Source organism: Pipistrellus hanaki (genome assembly GCF_964339955.1).
Source record: "Pipistrellus hanaki genome assembly, chromosome: 11".
Classification (NCBI taxonomy): Eukaryota; Metazoa; Chordata; class Mammalia; order Chiroptera; family Vespertilionidae; genus Pipistrellus; species Pipistrellus hanaki.
The window spans coordinates 4426262-4444829 of NC_140513.1; the positions used below are offsets into that span (position 1 = coordinate 4426262).

The following is an 18568-nucleotide window of genomic DNA, read 5'->3' on the forward strand; positions in this document are numbered from 1 at the left end:
TGGACATCTGTGGCTGAGCTCCGGGCGCGACGGGGGCGGGCGCCGCAGGGACCCAGCTCCAGAGCGGAGACCCCCGCTCGAGCGGCGGCCGGCGGCTCCACCGCCAGCATCGCGGCCGCCCGGCCGCCGAGGAGGGATGCCGGTTCCTGCTGCCGGCGCCGCCATCCTCCTCCTCCTCTGCGGGCGACCAGTCCTGGCTGAGGGGGTCCTCCAGTCGATCGCGTCGTGTCCCCTTTTTCAAATTCCGGCCGGAATGAAGCAGGCGCGGCAGTGGGAGGAACGTGGTCCCGGGAGCCCGCTGCAGCCGCAGGAAGTCGGAGCGAAAGAAGATGCCGATGCGGGCAGAACGCACGGACTCGTTTTGAATCATCCTCATCGATCCCCCACCGATTTCCCAATACAAAAAAGTCTCAACCGACCCCTAAATTCCCAATAAACCGGCCCCTCCCGCCAGGCCTCCGGAGGGACCGGGTGGGCTGAGCCTCCGCCAGCCGCTGCCAGAGTGAAGTGTGGGGAGTGATGCGCCCCAGCCGGGCAGTTGCCTGGGCTTTGGAAACCGGACTTGGGTAAACGAATCCTTTTCATTAAAGACAAATCTTCGGAGATGGTGGGGCTTATTCGTTTATTTCCTCACAGGTGGGAGCCAGGAGATGCTGGGGAAAGAGGCAGCTGGGCACGGCTGGGGCTGAGGTCAGGTAACCTGACCCCTCTGGAGGAGGACTGAAAATGACCCAAAATTCTGTGGACCCTGGCTCTGAGCCGGCATCCCTCCCTGTCTCCCTCCGAGGATGTGGTTTTCCCAGCGGGTCCTTCTGCCTTCCTCCTCCTCACCACTCACTGGGGTGCGGTGGAGGAAGGGATAGCCCAAATCTACCCCCCTCAGCCAGTCAAGGGGCGAAAGGAATCCTCACCCAGATTCCAACTTGGAATCCCGCAGGACAACGGGCCAGTCCAGCGGGGCTGGAGGCGGGAAGGACCTCCAGGTTACAGGGATCGGGGGGCAGGCTGATCCCCTGAAGCTGAGGCTGTGGGGGGCCGTTTCCAGTCCCCTGCTCTGTTCCCTACACGGAGACCCTGACATCAGCACCAGTGTGGGCTGTCGAACAGCCTCTCTAGACAGCACTCTGGACCCCAACACTGGCCTTCATGTGCACCCAGACCAGCTCCTACCAATAACCCCAATATGGCTGCCTCCACCCACACAGGTCCAGAGGCCTCCACCTGCAGAGTGGCGGGGGCGTGGGTCCCTTATGCCTTGAGAGTGATGCAAGCACGTCCCCCACAACTCCACACCCTGCTGGGACAACCAACGGGCATTTCATCCCCACAGTGAGAGAAGTTTCACCACAAACTTCTGCATTTAGTGTTTGGGGCAGGATGATGTTACTGCCCTCAGATTTATTTATTTAAGATCTCCCTCCAGCAGCCAAAGCTTTTCTCCAGGTCTTGGGAAGGAGGGGGCTCAGCAATCTTATCTGTGCCACCCCCCATCCTGGGTTCTGGGGCTGCTGGCTGCAGCTGGTGGGACAAAGCCCGGCCTCAGACAGACTGGGACCCAGACTGGCCAGCACCGCCTGGCTCTGACCCTTCTCCAGACGGCCTGTCAGGTCACCCTTAGACAGGCTGGGTATTCTGGGTTTCAACCCCTGCCCCCTTTTGGGGTGAAGGGCAGCTCTGAAAGCCCTGGGTGGGGACAGAGAGGCTGGACCAGAGACCATGGCTGAGGGGTTGTGGGGTGCCATTGGTTTCTACGGATAGAGCTCCAGGCAAGGCTAGTAAACAACTTAGTCTTTTATTTGGCCAAGGCCAGCTGTTGCAGGCACTGAGGCCCCAAGACTTCCAGAAGGGATGGAGGGAGGAGGGGTGAGCCACCCTGCTGACCAGGTGCTGCCTGCCCCCATCCTGCATCTTGCAGGCGGTGGGAAGGGAGATAAAGTCTACCTTTGTGACATCAGTATCAGCCCTGCTTTCTGATACTATAATTACTCAGTGGTTGAGGAGGAAACTGAGGTACGCTGACCCTTTCAGGCTTCTGTTTGCTAGTCCAAGGTTAACCTCCTCCCTCCTGCCCAGAACGAGCTGCAGGCAGCTTTTGGCTGGGGGAGGGTCTCAGGAGCCCATCTGGTGGCCTGTGGGGGGAGGAAGGCCAGCCAGGGTCAAGGGCTGTGGATGGGGGGAGCAGAAGGAGGGGTGTGGTTGGAAGAGCAGCTGCTGAGTGGGGGGGGGTAGCTCTGAATAGGGGACCCCAGCTGGGGTTCCATAATGATATCAGTGGGGGACGGGCAGAGCCCTCTGCTGTCCAGATGGGGAAACTGAGGCGGGGACTCCTCCAATGTCTGAGGAGGGAGGGGCTTCCCATCAGCTATTAAGGCCATTCATCTTCCCCATGAAGACAGCGTGACCTGGCGCTGGAGCGCCTGGTCAGCAGCGGTCTCTCAGTGCTTAGACTGAGACACAGGAGTGGAAGGCAGCTGGGTCACCTGGCCCCAGAGCCCCTCTCTCCTCGTGACAAGCCAGAGGGCACCCTCCCCCCTCAGCTGCTGGGAGAGGGAGTGCTGGGCTCAGGCACCTGCCTGCCTGCCCCTGCTCACGTGCCTGCCTGCGAAAGGCTCATTTTAGCACCTGGCCTCTTTTCCCTGCATGGAGGGAACCCAGGGGACAGGCAGATCAGGGAAGAAAACACTGGAAGGGGATAGGGAGATCTGGAAGCAGGGTCCAAGGGCATGTCTGGTTGTTCTCTTCTCCCCACTCCAAGGGGCCCAGGCACAGAGCGGGGTTCAGCCCCCGTGCAGAGTGGAGATGAAGAGGACGCTGTCCTGGTCCTGCAGCTGGTAGTCCAGCTCACCCTGGTCCGGGAGGGAAATGAGACCATCAGGGCCGCCTTCCCAGTTCTCCCCAGGGGTCGGGAGGGCTGGGGGGAGGGTGTGTGTGTGTGCTGCTTTGGGATAGAATATACCAGAAAACCAGGTAGCCTGTACTTCACCTTGCAAATATCCAAGATGGAGGACAGTTCACCACGCCCCCCAGCTCCCCTCCTCTTCCTCTCTGGGGTGGGAGACTGGAGGCTACAGTGGGACAGAGAATTCTCCCATCACCGCATTTGGGCCTCATGGAAGGCCCTGGCTTGCCCACTAAAGCAGTGAAGGGGAGGGGTGGGGGAGGGCTGTCCGCGGTACTGACCAGCAATTCCCAGTCTGCATCGTTAATCAGCACCAGAATTCCCGGCCTCCTGTGGGAAAGATGGGGTGAATGGCAGGGAAGGAAGGGCGGGGGACGGTCAGTAGCAAGGACAGAGGCTGAGACATTGGGCTGCAGGAGAGTGCGAGTGCGGTGGAGCCTTTTCTCCTGATGCTCCTGTTAAAGATCTCCCCAGAAGTGGAGGTGACAGTCTGAATCTAATGGAAACAGGGTCAGACAGTCACAGCCCTGGGGCCACGTGGAAATGCCAGCTCCACCTCCGGGCTCAGGCAGGTCATCTTGTTTCTCTGAGTGTCCGTTTCCTCTGCTGAACGTGGGCCAATGACAGAGCCTTCCCCACGAGGCCTGTGCGCGGCTGAACTGGGATGATGTGGGAGGTGCTTCTCCCTGAGCCTGTGGCGGTGCCCCTGGCAGCAGCATGTTCCCAAGGGCCTGTCTCAGTCTGCCCAGCCGGGGAAGGCCTCTGGGCAGTCCTGCGGTGGATGGGGAGGTGGGTGCTGGAACAGGTACCCTGCCTGGCTCCTGCTGGCAGTGGCCCAAGGAGCATTGCTGGCCTTGAGGGTGGCCTCCATGACTCCCGGACCATGATCTGAGCCAGGGGCTGCATGGCCAGGGCCTGCGGGTGACCTCTGCTTCGGGGCAGATGAACGAGTCCCACAAGCCCCCCGCCCCCCGCTTCTATACCTGAGGCCGGCACTTCTTTTACTTTTGTGCACTTGGAACCTGGCTCTTGCCTGGGAGGCTGAGCTGGGCCTGGCGCAGGGGTAGGAGCTGTGGGCTGAGGGCAGGGGTGTCTTCAGTGGACACAAATGTGTGTGTGTGTTTATGGGTGCACATGCACTGAGTGACCCCCTAGAATCCTAGACCTCTGCTATCCAATATGGTATCTATTAGCCGTGTTTAAATTTAAATTACCAGGAAATAAATGAGTATTCAGCTCCTCAGGCACACTAGCCACATTTCAGGGCTCAATAGGCTCACTGCCCAGCAGCTACCATATTGGACAGCATAGATACAGAACACTTCCACCATCGCAGAAAGTTCTAGACTGTCAAGGAATGGAAGGGACCCCGGGCAGCTTCTTTTCCTCAGGACTTCTGAACAGGGCACGTAGCCAAGGCCTAGAGAAGGGAAGTAACTTGCCTAAGTGTGTGGCAGCCAGAAGGAGGTTTGTGACCAGGACAAATCTGTCAGCGTCCTGACCTGGGTGTTTAAAAAGTCCCCAACCATCGTGTGGTAACAGGAGAGAGAAAGCTCTCTCCTCAGAGGGTCCGGGGATGGCAGAGGAGACACAGGAGCGGAGAGGGAAGAGGGACTCACACACTGTCTCCCTGGATGAACAGCTCCGGCCGCTCTTTTAGCAAATTCTTCTTGATCCAGACCAGGAGGCTCCGGATGTCCCCTGGAGGAAGGCACAGAACAAACTACTGTCAAAGCCACGTTATCCCTGCTGCCCGGGGCCTGGCCCGCACCAGAAGGGGGAACACGGGCTCTGTAGAGCAGGCTGTCATGGCCCTGAACTCGGGGATTCCCAGGTGAGGGAAGGAGTGGGCTAGCAGGGCCAGTGACCTGCAGGAAGGGCTCCGGGGGTGTCACTAGCTTACTGAAGGCTTGAGGAGGCAGTGGGGGCTCAAGGCGGGCGGCAGGAGGAACTGTCACATCTGAAGGGTTGGGAGACAGAGCCCCACCCACGAGTCCTGGAAACTGGTCTGGAGCTGCCCCAGACCGGCTTCTGAGAGGCCCTAAGAGCCCCCTCCACCGTCCTCTGCCCAGCCAGTCCCGGGTGGGGGTGGGGGGGGGAGGATTCGCTCTGCTCCTGGAGGGGTCTGCATATATTTCCTTTGTGAGGGGAGAGGAACAATTGCCGAGCTGATACCATCAGTTAATTTCCTCCAGCAGAGGGAGAAGGATCCTTCGCCAGAGAGAGCTGACAAATCACTGCCCCGACGACCCCGCAGAGCCCTCCCCTCCCTGGGCTGGGCAGCACCCCGAGGAGTGGGCCTCCCTGCTCCTCCGGACACTGACACCTGCCGCTCTGTTGTGTGGGACGGCCACCTAGCTCTGTGCACAGGATGCGGAGGCTCAGGGCCTCTGTCCCCAGGGCCACCTCCTTTCCCAGGCACGCTGAGACCTGGCTCTGCAAGCTCCTCGGTGCCACCTACCACTTCTCAACCGTCTCCTGAGGCTGCGGGAGCTCCTTCTCGCCCAGACAACCCCAGGCCTGAAGGCCAAGGAGACCCCTAGTGTTGGGGAAGCCAGTGGAGGGCTTGGGGCTAGCCAGTCACCCCACCCTGAGGCAATGTCTCAGGCCAAGCGGGAGAAGGGCCCCGGCAATGCCTCGGTTTCTGCGCCCGGAGTCAGTCCCGGCACGCTGGTGAGGGAAAGGCTGTGGGGCGAGGCAGGCCCGGCAGCAGGTCTCACACTCACACACACACACACACACACACACACACACACACAGGAGCAGCATTGCTGGGTTGTAAGATTCTCAATGGCCTGCATACCAGTCCCCCGGAGGCAGACAGGCTGCACACTGGTCCAACCAGCTCACTCTGCTCCCTGCCAACTTCCCTGGATCATATGCCAGAAGAGCACGGGACCATGGGCAAAGTGTCCATGGGCTGGGACTGCCACTTTAAAAATTCCTGTCAAACAAAGCAGACTGGAGTCCGCAGGGTCCTCACAGTGGGCAGGGATGGGGAGCATTGCCTCCAACTGGCTGCAGTCCGTTTGGCTGTCTGGCTGTCTCCCCTGAGGCCTGAGCCTGAGGTTTCCCCTTGGCCTCCATCTTGGCACTGTCTGGGGGGCCGCCAGCCCATACATCTTGTGGCCGCTCGATAGAGCCACCGGAGTCTGACACATCCATCAGCCAGCCCTGGCGGCAGGGTTCTGCCTGTGTGTGCGGAGGCAGAGAGGGACTGGGCAGGGCCTGGCCCTCAGGCCACCAGCTGCACCTCCACAACCTGGCCGTCCGGTACAGAACCAGCCCCAGTTGTGTAAAAGGAAGGGGCCGCCATTTCACTCTGGAGATGCTGGGGGGGGGGGGGGTGGCCAGTAGTCAGGCCGGGGTCATCAGAGTGATGGCACCATCCTGGAGTCCCAGAGGGGTGGGCTCGGGGTGAGTCTGCTGCAGTGCTGGCTCATTTATCATGATGCTCCTCTTTGCTGAGGTCATTCCCTCCCTCCACTGCACCCCTCAGGCCTGCCCACATTCTTGATAACCTGTTACCATGGTGAGGCCACCGCATCACCATTCTTATTGTTCCCCATGCCTGGATTTGGGGGTGGGGAGAGATGGGACTCAGAGCAGGCTGCAAGGGCCACTAGGCCTGGCCTCAAACACCCCCTCCCCCCCAGGGACATCTTGCTAGGCTTGCTGAGGCCCAGACAATATGCAAATGGCCTCCAAGCCAGATGGTCGGCTTCCAAAGGCACCCAGGGGAGCAGGAAGGGTTAAGCAGAGCCAGGGGCTGGTGGCTTGAGGATGGCTCTGGGGACTCTCACTTTTACCTTCCCGCTGTGTCCTCCTGCCTTCCCGCTGCTACAGAGGGTGTTTTTCCTGCCGGGATCCCATGCAATCGTTCTCAAGATAAATATTTACTGAGCAACTAGTAGTGCCAGGTGCTAGGGAGATGGGGGTGAGCAAGACAGACACGGCCTACCCTCATGGAGCTGACAAGCCAGACATTGCTTATTGAATGAGTGATGATAAATGCTCCTTTGTGTAGGACTGGGAAGACTTTTCTGAGGATGTTAACACTGACGCTGAGGCCTGAAGAATGAGTAGGGTAGGATGGGGGAGCAGAAGGAAGAACATATGGGAAGACCCGAGGCAGGAAGGAATTGGCAGGTTCAAGAGAAGGCAAGAAGATTGGCATAAACGGTGTCAGGGGCCAGATCTGGCAGAGACTTCACTCTCCCCGTGAACCCCAGGGGAATTCACCAAATCCATGCTCCGAGGGCGCAGAACCCACGCTGCCTGGAACTGTTCTCCGTGTTTCTCTGCCTCGACACACGTAGCAAGATTCAGCTCGAATGTCGGACAGTCACCAGTACCAGAGTGCTGAGGACCCAGCACGGGCCACAGCACACAGCACAGAGCCTTACGAACAGCCCTGGACTCCATCACTTCTAGTTATGTGACCTTGGGTAAAGGTTTCATGAGCCTCAGCTTCCTTCTTTGCAAAGTGGGGTTGGTAAGAGTCTCTCAGGACTGTTGAGAGGATCGAGTGAGATGATTCATATAAAGCCGTGGCACTGTGCCTGGCATATCAATGCTATAATTCTTCTATGATTCAGAAGAACCTATACCTTCTGCCCTTCTCGATGCCCGGAGCTTCTACACTCTGCCCGGGGGTCAGCACCCTGGGGACATGCTCAGACCACTTTGAAGAATGGGGTACAGTCAGCCAACCATTAATCAGACAGTGCTGGGATTAGCTGGGATTTTTTTGTGCAATTCACTACCTTTCTTTTTTAAAATCCTCATCCAAGGATATGCTTTTATTGATTTTAGAGAGAGCAAGGGAGAAAGAAACATCAATGGATTGCCTACCATACATGCCTGAACTGGGGATTGAAGTGCAACCTAGGTATGTGCCCTGACCAGGAATCGAACCCACAACCTTTTGGTGTACGGGCGATACTCCAACCAACTGAAACCCCCCCACCCCCCACCCCCCCGGGAGGAGTCACTAACTTGGAGAGTGTGATGGAGTCCCCGACACTGGCCTTCTCTCTATTTTAGATGTTCAGACCCTATGATGCTGCCAAACCGGCTAGAAGGAACCACATCCCGAGGCCTTGTGTGCTAGAGGCCACAGCCCAGGAGAGGAACACCTGATACAAGGCTGCGTGCGGGAGGCCTGGGCCGGCCTGCCCACTGGGGAAAAGCAGTGGTAAGTGATGGGGCTGCTTGCTGCTCTGTGGCGGAGTGGTTAAGGATTTGGTTTCTGGGGCCGGAAGTATGTGCTAGATGGCCTTGGGTAGGAAGTCACTTTACCCCTCGAAGCCTCATGTCATCCTCTGACAATTTGGGATGAGAATCCAACCACCAAAGAGTTGCTGTGAGGACTCAGGCCTAAGGCTAGCAGGCCAACACGGCATCACACACACAGGACAAATGTACATTTGCCGCCGAAACCGGTTTGGCTCAGTGGATAGAGCGTCAGCCTGCAGACTGAAAGGTCCCAGGTTCGATTCCAGTCAAGGGCATGTACCTTGGTTGCGGGCACATCCCTGGTAGGGGGTGTGCAGGAGGCAGCTGGTCGATGTTTCTCTCTCATCGATGTTTCTAGCTCTCTATCCCTCTCCCTTCCTCTCTGTAAAAAAATCAATAAAATATATATATATATATATATATATATATATATATATATATATATATATTTAAAATGTACATTTGCCCAGTGAATTAGGAGTCCTTATCCTCTGGGCGTCCAGAGCCTCCGAAAAGCTGCTGGCAATAGGGCACCATGCATGCCCCTTAGAGAGCACCTAAAAGGGCTCCACCCTCACCCCTCACCCTGGTGGACTTTCCTTGTCTGGGAACACTGGCCACCCACTGTTATAGCCCCCCCCCCCTAGTGTCAAGCCTAGATTCTCAGGCTGAAAGAGAACAATCTCAAGGTCTTATCAGATATTGAATCCTGGCTGCCACAGACCCTCATCCAGCCTCTGAACGCTTCAGGGAGCGTTCCCCCAACCAGAAATCTATCTTCCTGTCACTCCCACTGAGCCTGGCTGCTCCACGGGGACCAGGCCAACAAATGTGTCCTCTCACCCCACGCCTGCCTTGCGCATTTGGGAGAGATGGATCCTGAGTTTTCTCTTCCACAGGTTAAACCACTCAAGTCCCCACCAAGTCTACGGGGCTCCAAGACAAGGCTCTTCTGGGAGCCCACCCCAGGCCTCAGTTGAAAAGGGCAAAGAATGAGCTGGGATGGGGGGAATAAAAGAGAAGAGAGGGTAGAGGGAACATCAGAGGGTCCATTTACAAGTGAAAGGGGGTAAGAAAGGAGCAGTTTGTGGGCTAAACTGGCCTCAGAAGGAGGTTTACAGATGTGCAAAGGGACGCTCCTCATTGTTTAATTAAGCAGAAAGTGGATCCTTTCAAAAGCAATTTTGCACAGGGACTTGGGGGGGGGGGGTTGAGGGGGAGAGGATGGCAGTGGGGAGGGGATCTGCAAACAGGCCGAGAGCAAAGAAAGGAACAGCTGGCCCAGAGAGGCTGTGAAATGCATACTAAGCAGTTTAAAGCACAGGGAGCGCTCGGCTCCTACCCTCCCCACCAGCCAGCCTTAGCACAATGGCGGGACAGAGGAAGAGGGGCAGGGAAAGGTGAGGCCAACGCGTCTCCTCCCGGGGGTCAGGGCAGGTATTGCCCCTGGTGGGGCAGCCTGTCCACTGGTGTTTCGGGTTTGCTCCAGGCCACTGACCATGCACAGGCTGGAAGCCTTTAGCTGAGGGGATCCTTGAAGCATAAAAGCCAGCCCCCAGCGGCCACAACGCCCAAAGCTGGAGGGTGCCCAGATGACCTGCTCCATGGAAATGGCTATTAAGATGCCGCCCTGCACCAGTGACGGGGAACCTTTTTTTCTGCCAAAGGCCATTGGTGTATTTACAGCATCATTTGTGGGCCATACACATTTATCAACTTAAAAATGACCTCTTAGATTTGGTCAAACATTTAATGAACCCACTCCTAATGCCTTGGCAGGGCCAGACCAAATGGTTTCCTGGACCCTATGTGGCCCACAGACCAGATGTTCCCCACCCCTGCTTCCCGGAATGGTACACTTGCTTTGGAAGTCATGTTTCCAAAGGTAGATGTCTGATAGATAATAACCAAACCAATGAAGATGAGATCCAGCCCACCTTCCGCTTACAGACGGAAGCCAGGCTCACGGGGGGAGTGACTTGCTATCGTGCAGCGCCAGGCTCGGCTCTTGCAGTGTCACCCACTTTGGCTTTGCCCATCCTCTTCCCCCAAACTGGCCGCCGGGTTGGAAGCTGTCCCCTGGCCCCAGACCCAGGGCCCTGGAGTTTCCTTGTTTGTGAGACTTGTCACAACCCATAAACTTATGGCTGCTGTTTTCTCTGCCGGAGTCTCCAGGACCGACTTGGCCAAGTGGCAGCCCCTGGGCTGGGAAGGCTGCCAGACAACAGATCCGGGCACGGGCCTGGGAGAAGAGTAAGACTCTCCCAGAGGCAACTGCTGGGCTCCCGTGTGCCAGGGTAAGGCCTGGCCGCTGCCAACCAGCTCTGTGGCTGCGATGTGACCCAAGCCTCTGGGCACAGCAGGGCAAAATGGGGACCAGAGGTAGAGTAACAGCCAAGGGCCCAAAGGCTGAGCAAAGGGGCCGTTTCTACTTCCCTCCAGCCTCCTTTTCTTTCATTCAGAGAGGGGAGGCTAGGCAGCAAATGGAGGGTGAGGGATCAAAAACCTGGTTAGCCCACCCTCCCTACTTGAGTAACTCTTGGTTTGGTTTCCTTGGTGATGGATAATATTTACTGGGGTCATTACGACAATCAAAATAAGTAGCTGTTGAAAGCAGGAATATAAATGAATCAAAGTGTAAAAACTGTAAAGTACACTGCAGGTGTGAGATGTCACGTGAGTCAGGGAGCTTCTTAGGGTAAATGATGATGAGTTAGAGGCACTAGGCAAGGACTCTGGAGACCCTGAAATCTGGTTCTGAATCCCAGCTCTGCCATTTAAATAACTGTATGACCCTAACTGGTTTGGCTCAGTGGATGGAGCGTTGGCCTGCAGACTGAAGGGTCCCGGGTTCAATTCCAGTCAAGGGCGTGTGCCTTGTTTGCGGGCATGTCCCCAGTGGGAAGTGTGCAGGAGGCAGCTGGTTGATGTTTCTCTCTCAGGTGTCACGTGTCTCACTATCCCTCTCTCTTCCTCTCAGTAAAAAAAATTAATAAATATATTTTAAAAAAATAATTGTATGATTTGGAGTAAGACACGTGACACCTGAGTTTGGGTGGCCACTTTTAAAAATGGAATGACAGCTACTGCCTCGGAATCTGTGACAATTATTTGCACAACCAACTGGGGCTTTGCCAACCACGCCAAACTCAGCCCGCGCCCCTCACGACACTGGACCTCAGTCCCTTGACCATCCTGAGGCCTTTCATCAGGGGCCTTCCCAAGTGCTGTCTGCTTTGCTTGAAGCGGGCCCCAGGCCTCTGCTGTCCTCCCATTTACTGGGCCGGCTCCTTTCATCCTTCAGGGCTTAGCCTCCAGGTCACCTCTTTAAAGAGGCTGTTGTCTAACTCACAGCACCCTTCTACTCTCAGGCCCGTGACAACCACCTGCATTTATGTCTTATGTATTGTATGTATTTACTTGTTTATTGCCTGGCACCACTTCGTAAGCTCCATTATTAGGGCAAGAACCATATCTGTTTCATTACCACCAAATACCCAGTAACTAGTACTGTGTCTGGCACAAAGGGGGCACTCAAAATAATACAGGCCAACCACAGGAAAGAATAAAGTACTAGCATTCGGTGAGCATTTGGCCAATGAATAAATAAAAAGGGCTGGAATTATTAAACTTGGGGACATTCGTGCCATGCAAATGCAGGGGAAAATAAGTAATAATTTGTGGTATTTTAATCACTGCCCAGCCAGGTCTTTAAGGCTTCTTCTGAGATCCTCTTTCTCCCTTTCAAAGTTGCATGGCCATCTGTCAAACTAAGAAACAATCACCTTCATCATCCTGGCTCTTTCCCTACCGAGGACACACACAATCCCACAACCCTGACATTTAACCCAGCCTCATCCCTACCCTGTTCCTTGGTGAGTGACCCCCAACCTACCTTGCGCCACTGCTCTCAGACCCGAAGGAGGATCAGAGATAGCCGTGGCAGCCAGGGGATCTGGGGGATAATTGTTGGATTCCTGGCAGATGAACATCCAGTTCTGGAAGAATCCTGTCAATCCTCACTGATTTTTTCCTCTGCCTGCCTCCAGGAACCTCATTCCCCTGCCTCCTACTGACTGATGTCCTCTTCTCCCCTGAAGCGCCTAGGCCCTAGGTAAAATGGGCTCTCAGTCCTGAGCATTCTTCTCTGGGGAGGACCCACAGCTAGGAACGTGGTGTATCTCCACGGTGATACCACCCTGCCTCTAGGCTACACTGATATTTACCCAGCTGGACCTCTTCACAACCCCCCCCCCCCACACCCCCGAGTTTGAAGGCAGGGACTGGCTCTCATTCATGCTGTCTCCCCAGTGCCTGGTACACGGTCTGCCACACAGGAAGTGCTCAGTGTATGTTTGTTAAAGAAAGATGAGCAAGTGTTTAAATGGACAAATGAAAAAAGCCCATTGTCTCCCTCAGTCATCCTCCCTCCTCCAGCCTCCTTTTTAGCTGGGTTTCTTTCTCTCATCCAAATCCTCTTACCATAATGTGAGCCCAAGTGCATTTCCCCATTCTCGTTGAAGACTACCCACCTTCTTGAGAACATCTCTCTGCTGCCATATCTATACTAATAAAAGGGTGATATGCTAATCAGACCAGGTTGACTGGACATCTTCCGGACGTCCGACTTCCTTCTGGAGTCTGGACAGTTAGGGGGCGACCAGGCCAGCAGGGGGGCAGTTAGGGGGCAACCAGGCCGACAGGGGGGGCAGTTAGGAGGGCAAGCAGGCCAGCAAGCAGAGGCAGTTAGAAGCAATCAGGCAGGCAGGTGAGCGATTAGGAGCCAGCGGTCCTGGATTGCAAGAGGGATGTCTGAGTGCTGTTTAAACTGCAGTTGGACATCCCCTGAGGGGTTCCGGATTGGAGAGGGTGAAGGCCAGGTTGAGGGACCCTCCCAAGAATTTTGTGCACCAGGCCTCTAGTAATAAGAATAAAGATGTGCTGAAACCGGTTTGGCTCAGCGGTAGAGCGTCGGTCTGTGGACTGAAAGGTCCCAGGTTCGATTCCGGTCAGGGGCATGTACGTTGGTTGCGGGCACATCCCTGGTAGGGGGTGTGCAAGAGGCAGCTGGTCGATGTTTCTCTCTCATTGACGTTTCTAGCTCTCTCTCTCCCTTCCTCTCTGTAAAAAATCAATAAAAAATATATTTAAAAAAAAAAAAAAAGAATAAAGATGTTCCTTTAGTTATGGCCAAGTAGCTTGGTTGGTTAAAGCATTATCCTGATACACCAAGACTGCGGGTTTAATTCCTGGTCAGGGCACATACAAGAAGCAACAAATGAATCCATAAATAAGTAGAACAACAAATCGACATTTCTCTGTTCCTTCCTCTCTCAATAAAGGAAAATGTTTTAAAATTAAATTAGTAGAGATGCTCCCTTTAACAACCATGAGAGCTAGAGATTACCAAGCCCACTTCACAGATAAGAACACTAAATCTAAGAGAGGTGAGGGCACTGCCTAAGGTCCTAAGGCAGGGGTCTTCCAACTACGGCCCGCGGGCCACATGCGGCCCGCAGAGGAGTCTGATCCGGCCCACCAGGTTTTTTGGGCAGTGAGCGCAGCCGAGGTGTTACAATAGGAATTAGTAGTTCATATAGTCCGGCCCTCCAGCTCTCTGAGGGACCGTGATCTGGCCCCCACTTCAAAAAGTTTGAGGACCCCTGTCCTAAGCGGATACACACTTCACCCACATTCATAAAGACTTACCCTGTTTCCCCGAAAATAAGACAGTGTCTTATATTAATTTTTGCTCCCAAAGATGTGCTAGGTCTTATTTTTCCATGCCCTAGGTCTTATTTTCGGAGGATGTCTTATTTTGGTACGCCATCACCTTCCTGCAAAGCTGGCTGGTCTGAGAGAGGATGGGGAAGGGTACTCTGGTGGTCTCTCTCCCTCCTTCCCTCTGGCAGGAAATCTGACTATCCCCTCCTGAACGAGGTTGAATGACCCGTAGACGCCCGCCCAGTGTACCAGAGGGGCTCAGACACCCGTACTCACAGGGCTCCTCCTGGCCAGGCAAGGTGACCTGATGCTTTTTCACACCGTCGAACAGGAGCTCCGCGCCACCTCTGTAAAGGGGGGCCAGAGAAAGACAGCCAGTCAGTTCCTGCAAACACCTCGCTGAGGATGAAAACTGAGGAGGGGGCTGGCACCGAAGCCCACGAGATGCTGAGATCCACGGTTCAGGAACACCGTGAGTACCAGTGTCTGATTCTCCAATGTGACCTCCTGATGTAAAGGATATAAATCATTTTTACCAATAACCCAGTATCCGATTTGCAGACTCTTGTTTTTACTCCTCTGCTTTCTCAAGAGGCAGCTTAGCATACAGGTTCAAGTTGCTTTCCGCCTCGAGATGGAGACCAGCCTCCACCCCTACCTGACACCCAGACCCTGGGCATGTGACTCCATGTTCTCAAGCCTTAGCCTTTCCATCTACAGAAAATGTGGAGATGCCACTATGAGTTACACTGCAGACCCTGTATGTGGCCAGGTGAGGGTTTGGAATGGCCCTGCTGTGCCAACCACTGCTGGCTGGTGGCACACCACAGTGCTGGAGGTAAGAGATTTCACCAGGCTTAGCAATTTACAAGACCATTCTTCATCTCAGCTCATCCTCAGGGCATCCCAGGGAAGGAAGGGAGGCAGACATTATTAACGCCATCCAATGGAGAAGCAGGAGCCTGAAGCAGTGACTTATCTAAAGACACAGAGGCAGTGGCTGAACTAGGCTTTGAAGTCTAACTGGTTTCTGCTTAGCCCTGGCAGCCTTAGCAGAAAAAAAACCAACCCCCGCCCCCCAAAGGTCAGAAAGCCCCTTGAGGGCAGGATTTGGTTCACTTCTGAACAAACGAAGTGAAGGCTGACAACTCCAGAAGCCTGGGCTGATGGTGTGGACACCAGGACTCTTTCGATGCCCCATCCTGCTCTCCCCTGGGTCTCCAGATTCCACGCAGACTTAACTGAGAAGGCCTTAACAGGCCCTAACAAGATGCGAGGCCGCCCACCCTACCCCTCTTCCCCGATGTCAGAGAACAGAGATGTCCTGAGACGTTCTGCTGGGAGGCAAAGGCAAGGCGAGCATTGTCACGGGGGAAACATGGGGCGACTGTCATCCAAACAAGGTTATGCTTTGTCGCTGCAGAAATGTGGAGGGGGAGAGGAGGCCCATCTGTGGCCGCGCGCAGGGCCATCTCAGCTGCAAGCCTGCACAGAGCGTCCATTTATCCCCTTCCAAGCCCTCGTTCCCTCCTGGGTGGGGGCTGGCACATGCAGCAGCTGGGGTGGGGGAGGGCCACAGGCAAGGGGCTCGGAAATTGGGGGGGGGTCAGAGAAAAGGGGTGGGGGCTGGAGACATTGGGACCCAGGCAAACAACCAAGAATGGCCAAACCTGGTGGTGCCAGGCTCAGAGGCTGGGCCTGTTTTTCTCTTTACAGGCAGATGAAGAGAACCAGAGAGTGACCTGACTCAGAGAGTGACCTGCCACTGCTAGGTTCGCTAGCTCACCGAGAGGGATTTCTGCTGTCAGCACACCTGGAGGAGAATAAGGTGTATGCCCAGCCTGGAGTGACACAGAGAGGCAGGCAAGGGACCTGTTTTGGCCCCATTAGAGAACCAAAGCCAGACTCTTTTATGTCTGACAGAGTTTGCTTTTCAGAGTCAGTTAAGGAATTGTATCTTAAGATACCTCATCTTTCTTCCACTCCCCAGATCTTGGTGGGAGTGTTTCTTGGTACCAGTGACTGGTATAGACATTCGCAAAATTGCCTTCACTTTTTCTAGCTTATCCTCTTCTTATCATACATACACACACAAACAAACATACATACATATATGAACATATTTTTATTGGTTTCAGAAAGGAAGAGAGATGGAGATAGAAACATCAAGGAGAGAGAATTATTGATCGGCTGCCTCCTGCACCCTCCTACTGGGGATCGAGCCTGCAACCTGGGCATGTGCCCTGATCAGGAATCGAACCGTGACCTCCTGGTTCACAGGTTGATACTCAACTACTGAGCCACACCGGCTGGGTTTATCTTATATTCTTCAAAATTTATTTCTCCTCTACCAGTTGGAATGCAAGCTCTGCCTAAAACAAGGCCTGACACACAACAGGCACTCAGTTTGCCATGAGTGAAAATGCCCATTTCTCCTAATTCTTCTCTAACTTCGTTCCCTCCCTTTGTCAATCCCTCCAGACTCAGGAAGGAGGAAAAGAGAAAATGAGGAGGGAATCTCACGTCTGCACCACAGGAACAAAACACACCTATACTACAGACTTTGAATCCTGTGTGACCGAAGAAAATGGTCTGCTTAGGACAGATGAGGAGGGAAGACAAAGGATGGCAGAACTGGTTACGAGTGAGAAACGTATGTGTGGTCTTCTGGATCAGAGCTGGTGGGACTGGGAGGACATCTGCCCAAGGGAGAGAGGCCAAGTCCGCACCCAGACTCTTCAAGGATCACAGTGGCAGCTTCTATGCAAATCTGCTAAGGTTCGGAGTGAAGGGTGAGGGGAGTCTGCTAAGAATTGTAGGAAATTAAAGAAAGGCCAGGGACAAGACCAGGCACCGAGAAAAGAACAGAGAGAGAAGGTATCTGGGTTTGGTACGCATCTTGGGCATTCCTGCTTTCCTGAGAGGCTGCGATTCTCCTGGGACACTGTGGTGGTGGATGGAGGTGTTAGGAGGTGGGTAAAAGGGTGCAGGAATTTTTGGGGTTCACTGTTGCTCTTGGGGATAAGGGAGGCTGAGGCTAGACATAATCCAGCCAGGAAAGGGGTAACTAAACTAGTCTATAAGCTCTGGAGGGCAAGGACCATATCTTCTTCACAGGAATTCCCTACTGCTGACAGACAGAAGACATTTTTGTTCAACAAATACCATGTCTCACTCAGTAAGACTGAAAGGTTAGGTTGGCTGTAAACCTTAACACCGGCAGTCGGCAGCTTTCCCATTTTCAGCTCTGCTAAGGCCTGTCAAAGCAGCAGGGATCTCCTAGAACCTCTATGCTATGGGGGCCATGGCTGGGCCAAGGGTCAGTGAAGCAAAACAGTCAGGAGTCCAAACCAGTATGGTTCTAACTGAATCCAAGGGACCAGACAACATCATCAATTAAAATGCATTTAACATTCATGAGACTGCCTCCTCCTAAGGGACAGAAATGCTGAACACTGGAGAACATGGACAGAGTTCTGTTTATCTCTGTATCCTCAGTGTCTGGCTCACTGCCTGGCCATTGGTAGGCACTCAATAAATGACTAATGAATAAACTACCCAATGAAGGGAGAGCATGAAAGAAACTGGGGGCATCCAATATAAGAAAAGGCATTTAGGGGCAGAGGTTTTAGATTTCTATTTCAGACTTTTCCTTTCACATAAGCCTTGGCTTGTTTACAGTCCTCCCCACACCCCCACACTCTCTCTCTCTCTCTCTCTTTCACACACACACACACACACACACACACACACACAGCTTCCATATGACTGGAAATTACCCCACCCATCTCTTAGGGTCTCAGTTCCTTTGCCTTCTAAGCTCTGCAGTTTCTCGGAGCTCTGAAATCACATATAGAGGACAGAAAACAGTGGTTTGAGGAGACATCCTCTCTGATCATTGTTTCTTCAGCTGATGTTATGCATACTCCAACTCCCGTACTTTTCATCTGTGCATACTGTACTCTCAGGGTTAGTCTTTTCCACTGCACTGCCTTATCTCTGTATTTCCACCTGACCTCTGACAGACTCAGTCCATTTCTTGAACGTCCTAAACGGGGCGGAGGTGTGTTTAACACCCCACATCTTGCGAAAGAGGAGTCTCGTCTTGGCCACACATCCCACGAGAATCAAGGCTTCAAGAACCGTGTAGGGGGACTTGCTGCCAGAAAAAAAGAACGCATGAGTGTAGGGTGATCCTTCTCGGCTCTACATCAGGTGCCAGATACATGGGCCTGGTCCAAAACGGGGTTGGCAAAGAAGGGAGGTAGCACGCCTGCTAACCATCACGCCTTTTGAGTCCGGCAGGATAGAGGGCACTGAGGAGGGTCCGGGGCGCACCTCCACGCCCGGACGTGCGCCTCTATTCCCGGACTTACGGCCCCGTCGCCAAAGGAGACCAAGCCTCTCAGACCCTCCGAGGCGGATGGCGTAGCTCAGAGAACGCGCCAGAAACCTCAGAGACTTGGTCACGACAGGCCCCAAAGCAGAGGGAGAGGCGTCCTGGGCCTGAAGACTTCCATCCATCCCCACGGCGCCCCCAACTCTGTGACTCACCCGAACTCCACCTCCACTGATAAGGGCGCTGCCATGTTGAGGAAGCCGAGGTCGCAGGAAACTCCCTTCAACTTCCGGCGCTCCCGCCACACTTCCGGTTCCGCGCACGGAAGAGGCGGTGCCCAGGGAGCCGTTGTCCTCAGCTATTGGAGA

General features: G+C 54.4%; 1 protein-coding gene across 1 annotated transcript; it reads right to left on the reverse strand.

Moving 5' to 3' along the window:
• Positions 1-1773: 1773 nt before the first annotated feature.
• Positions 1774-18561, reverse strand: URM1 (ubiquitin related modifier 1). Its single transcript, XM_084899893.1, has 5 exons — positions 18416-18561; positions 14138-14208; positions 4519-4600; positions 3181-3229; positions 1774-2846 (listed from the first exon to the last, which is right to left on the reverse strand). Exons 1-5 carry the CDS (start codon positions 18448-18450, stop codon positions 2778-2780), a joined length of 306 nt encoding a protein of 101 aa, XP_084756019.1. The 5' UTR covers positions 18451-18561; the 3' UTR covers positions 1774-2777.
• Between the last annotated feature and the right edge of the window lie 7 nt (positions 18562-18568).

Excerpts from the sequence above, each read along its gene's own strand:
- URM1 (XM_084899893.1), bottom strand. The coding sequence starts at position 18,450 with ATGGCAGCGCCCTTATCAGTGGAGGTGGAGTTCGG. Across the intron at positions 14,209-18,415 it reads TCAGTGGAGGTGGAGTTCGG|AGGTGGCGCGGAGCTCCTGT; the intron begins GTGAGTCACAGA and ends CCCCCTTTACAG. Across the intron at positions 4,601-14,137 it reads GCCTGGCCAGGAGGAGCCCT|GGGACATCCGGAGCCTCCTG; the intron begins GTGAGTACGGGT and ends GCCTTCCTCCAG.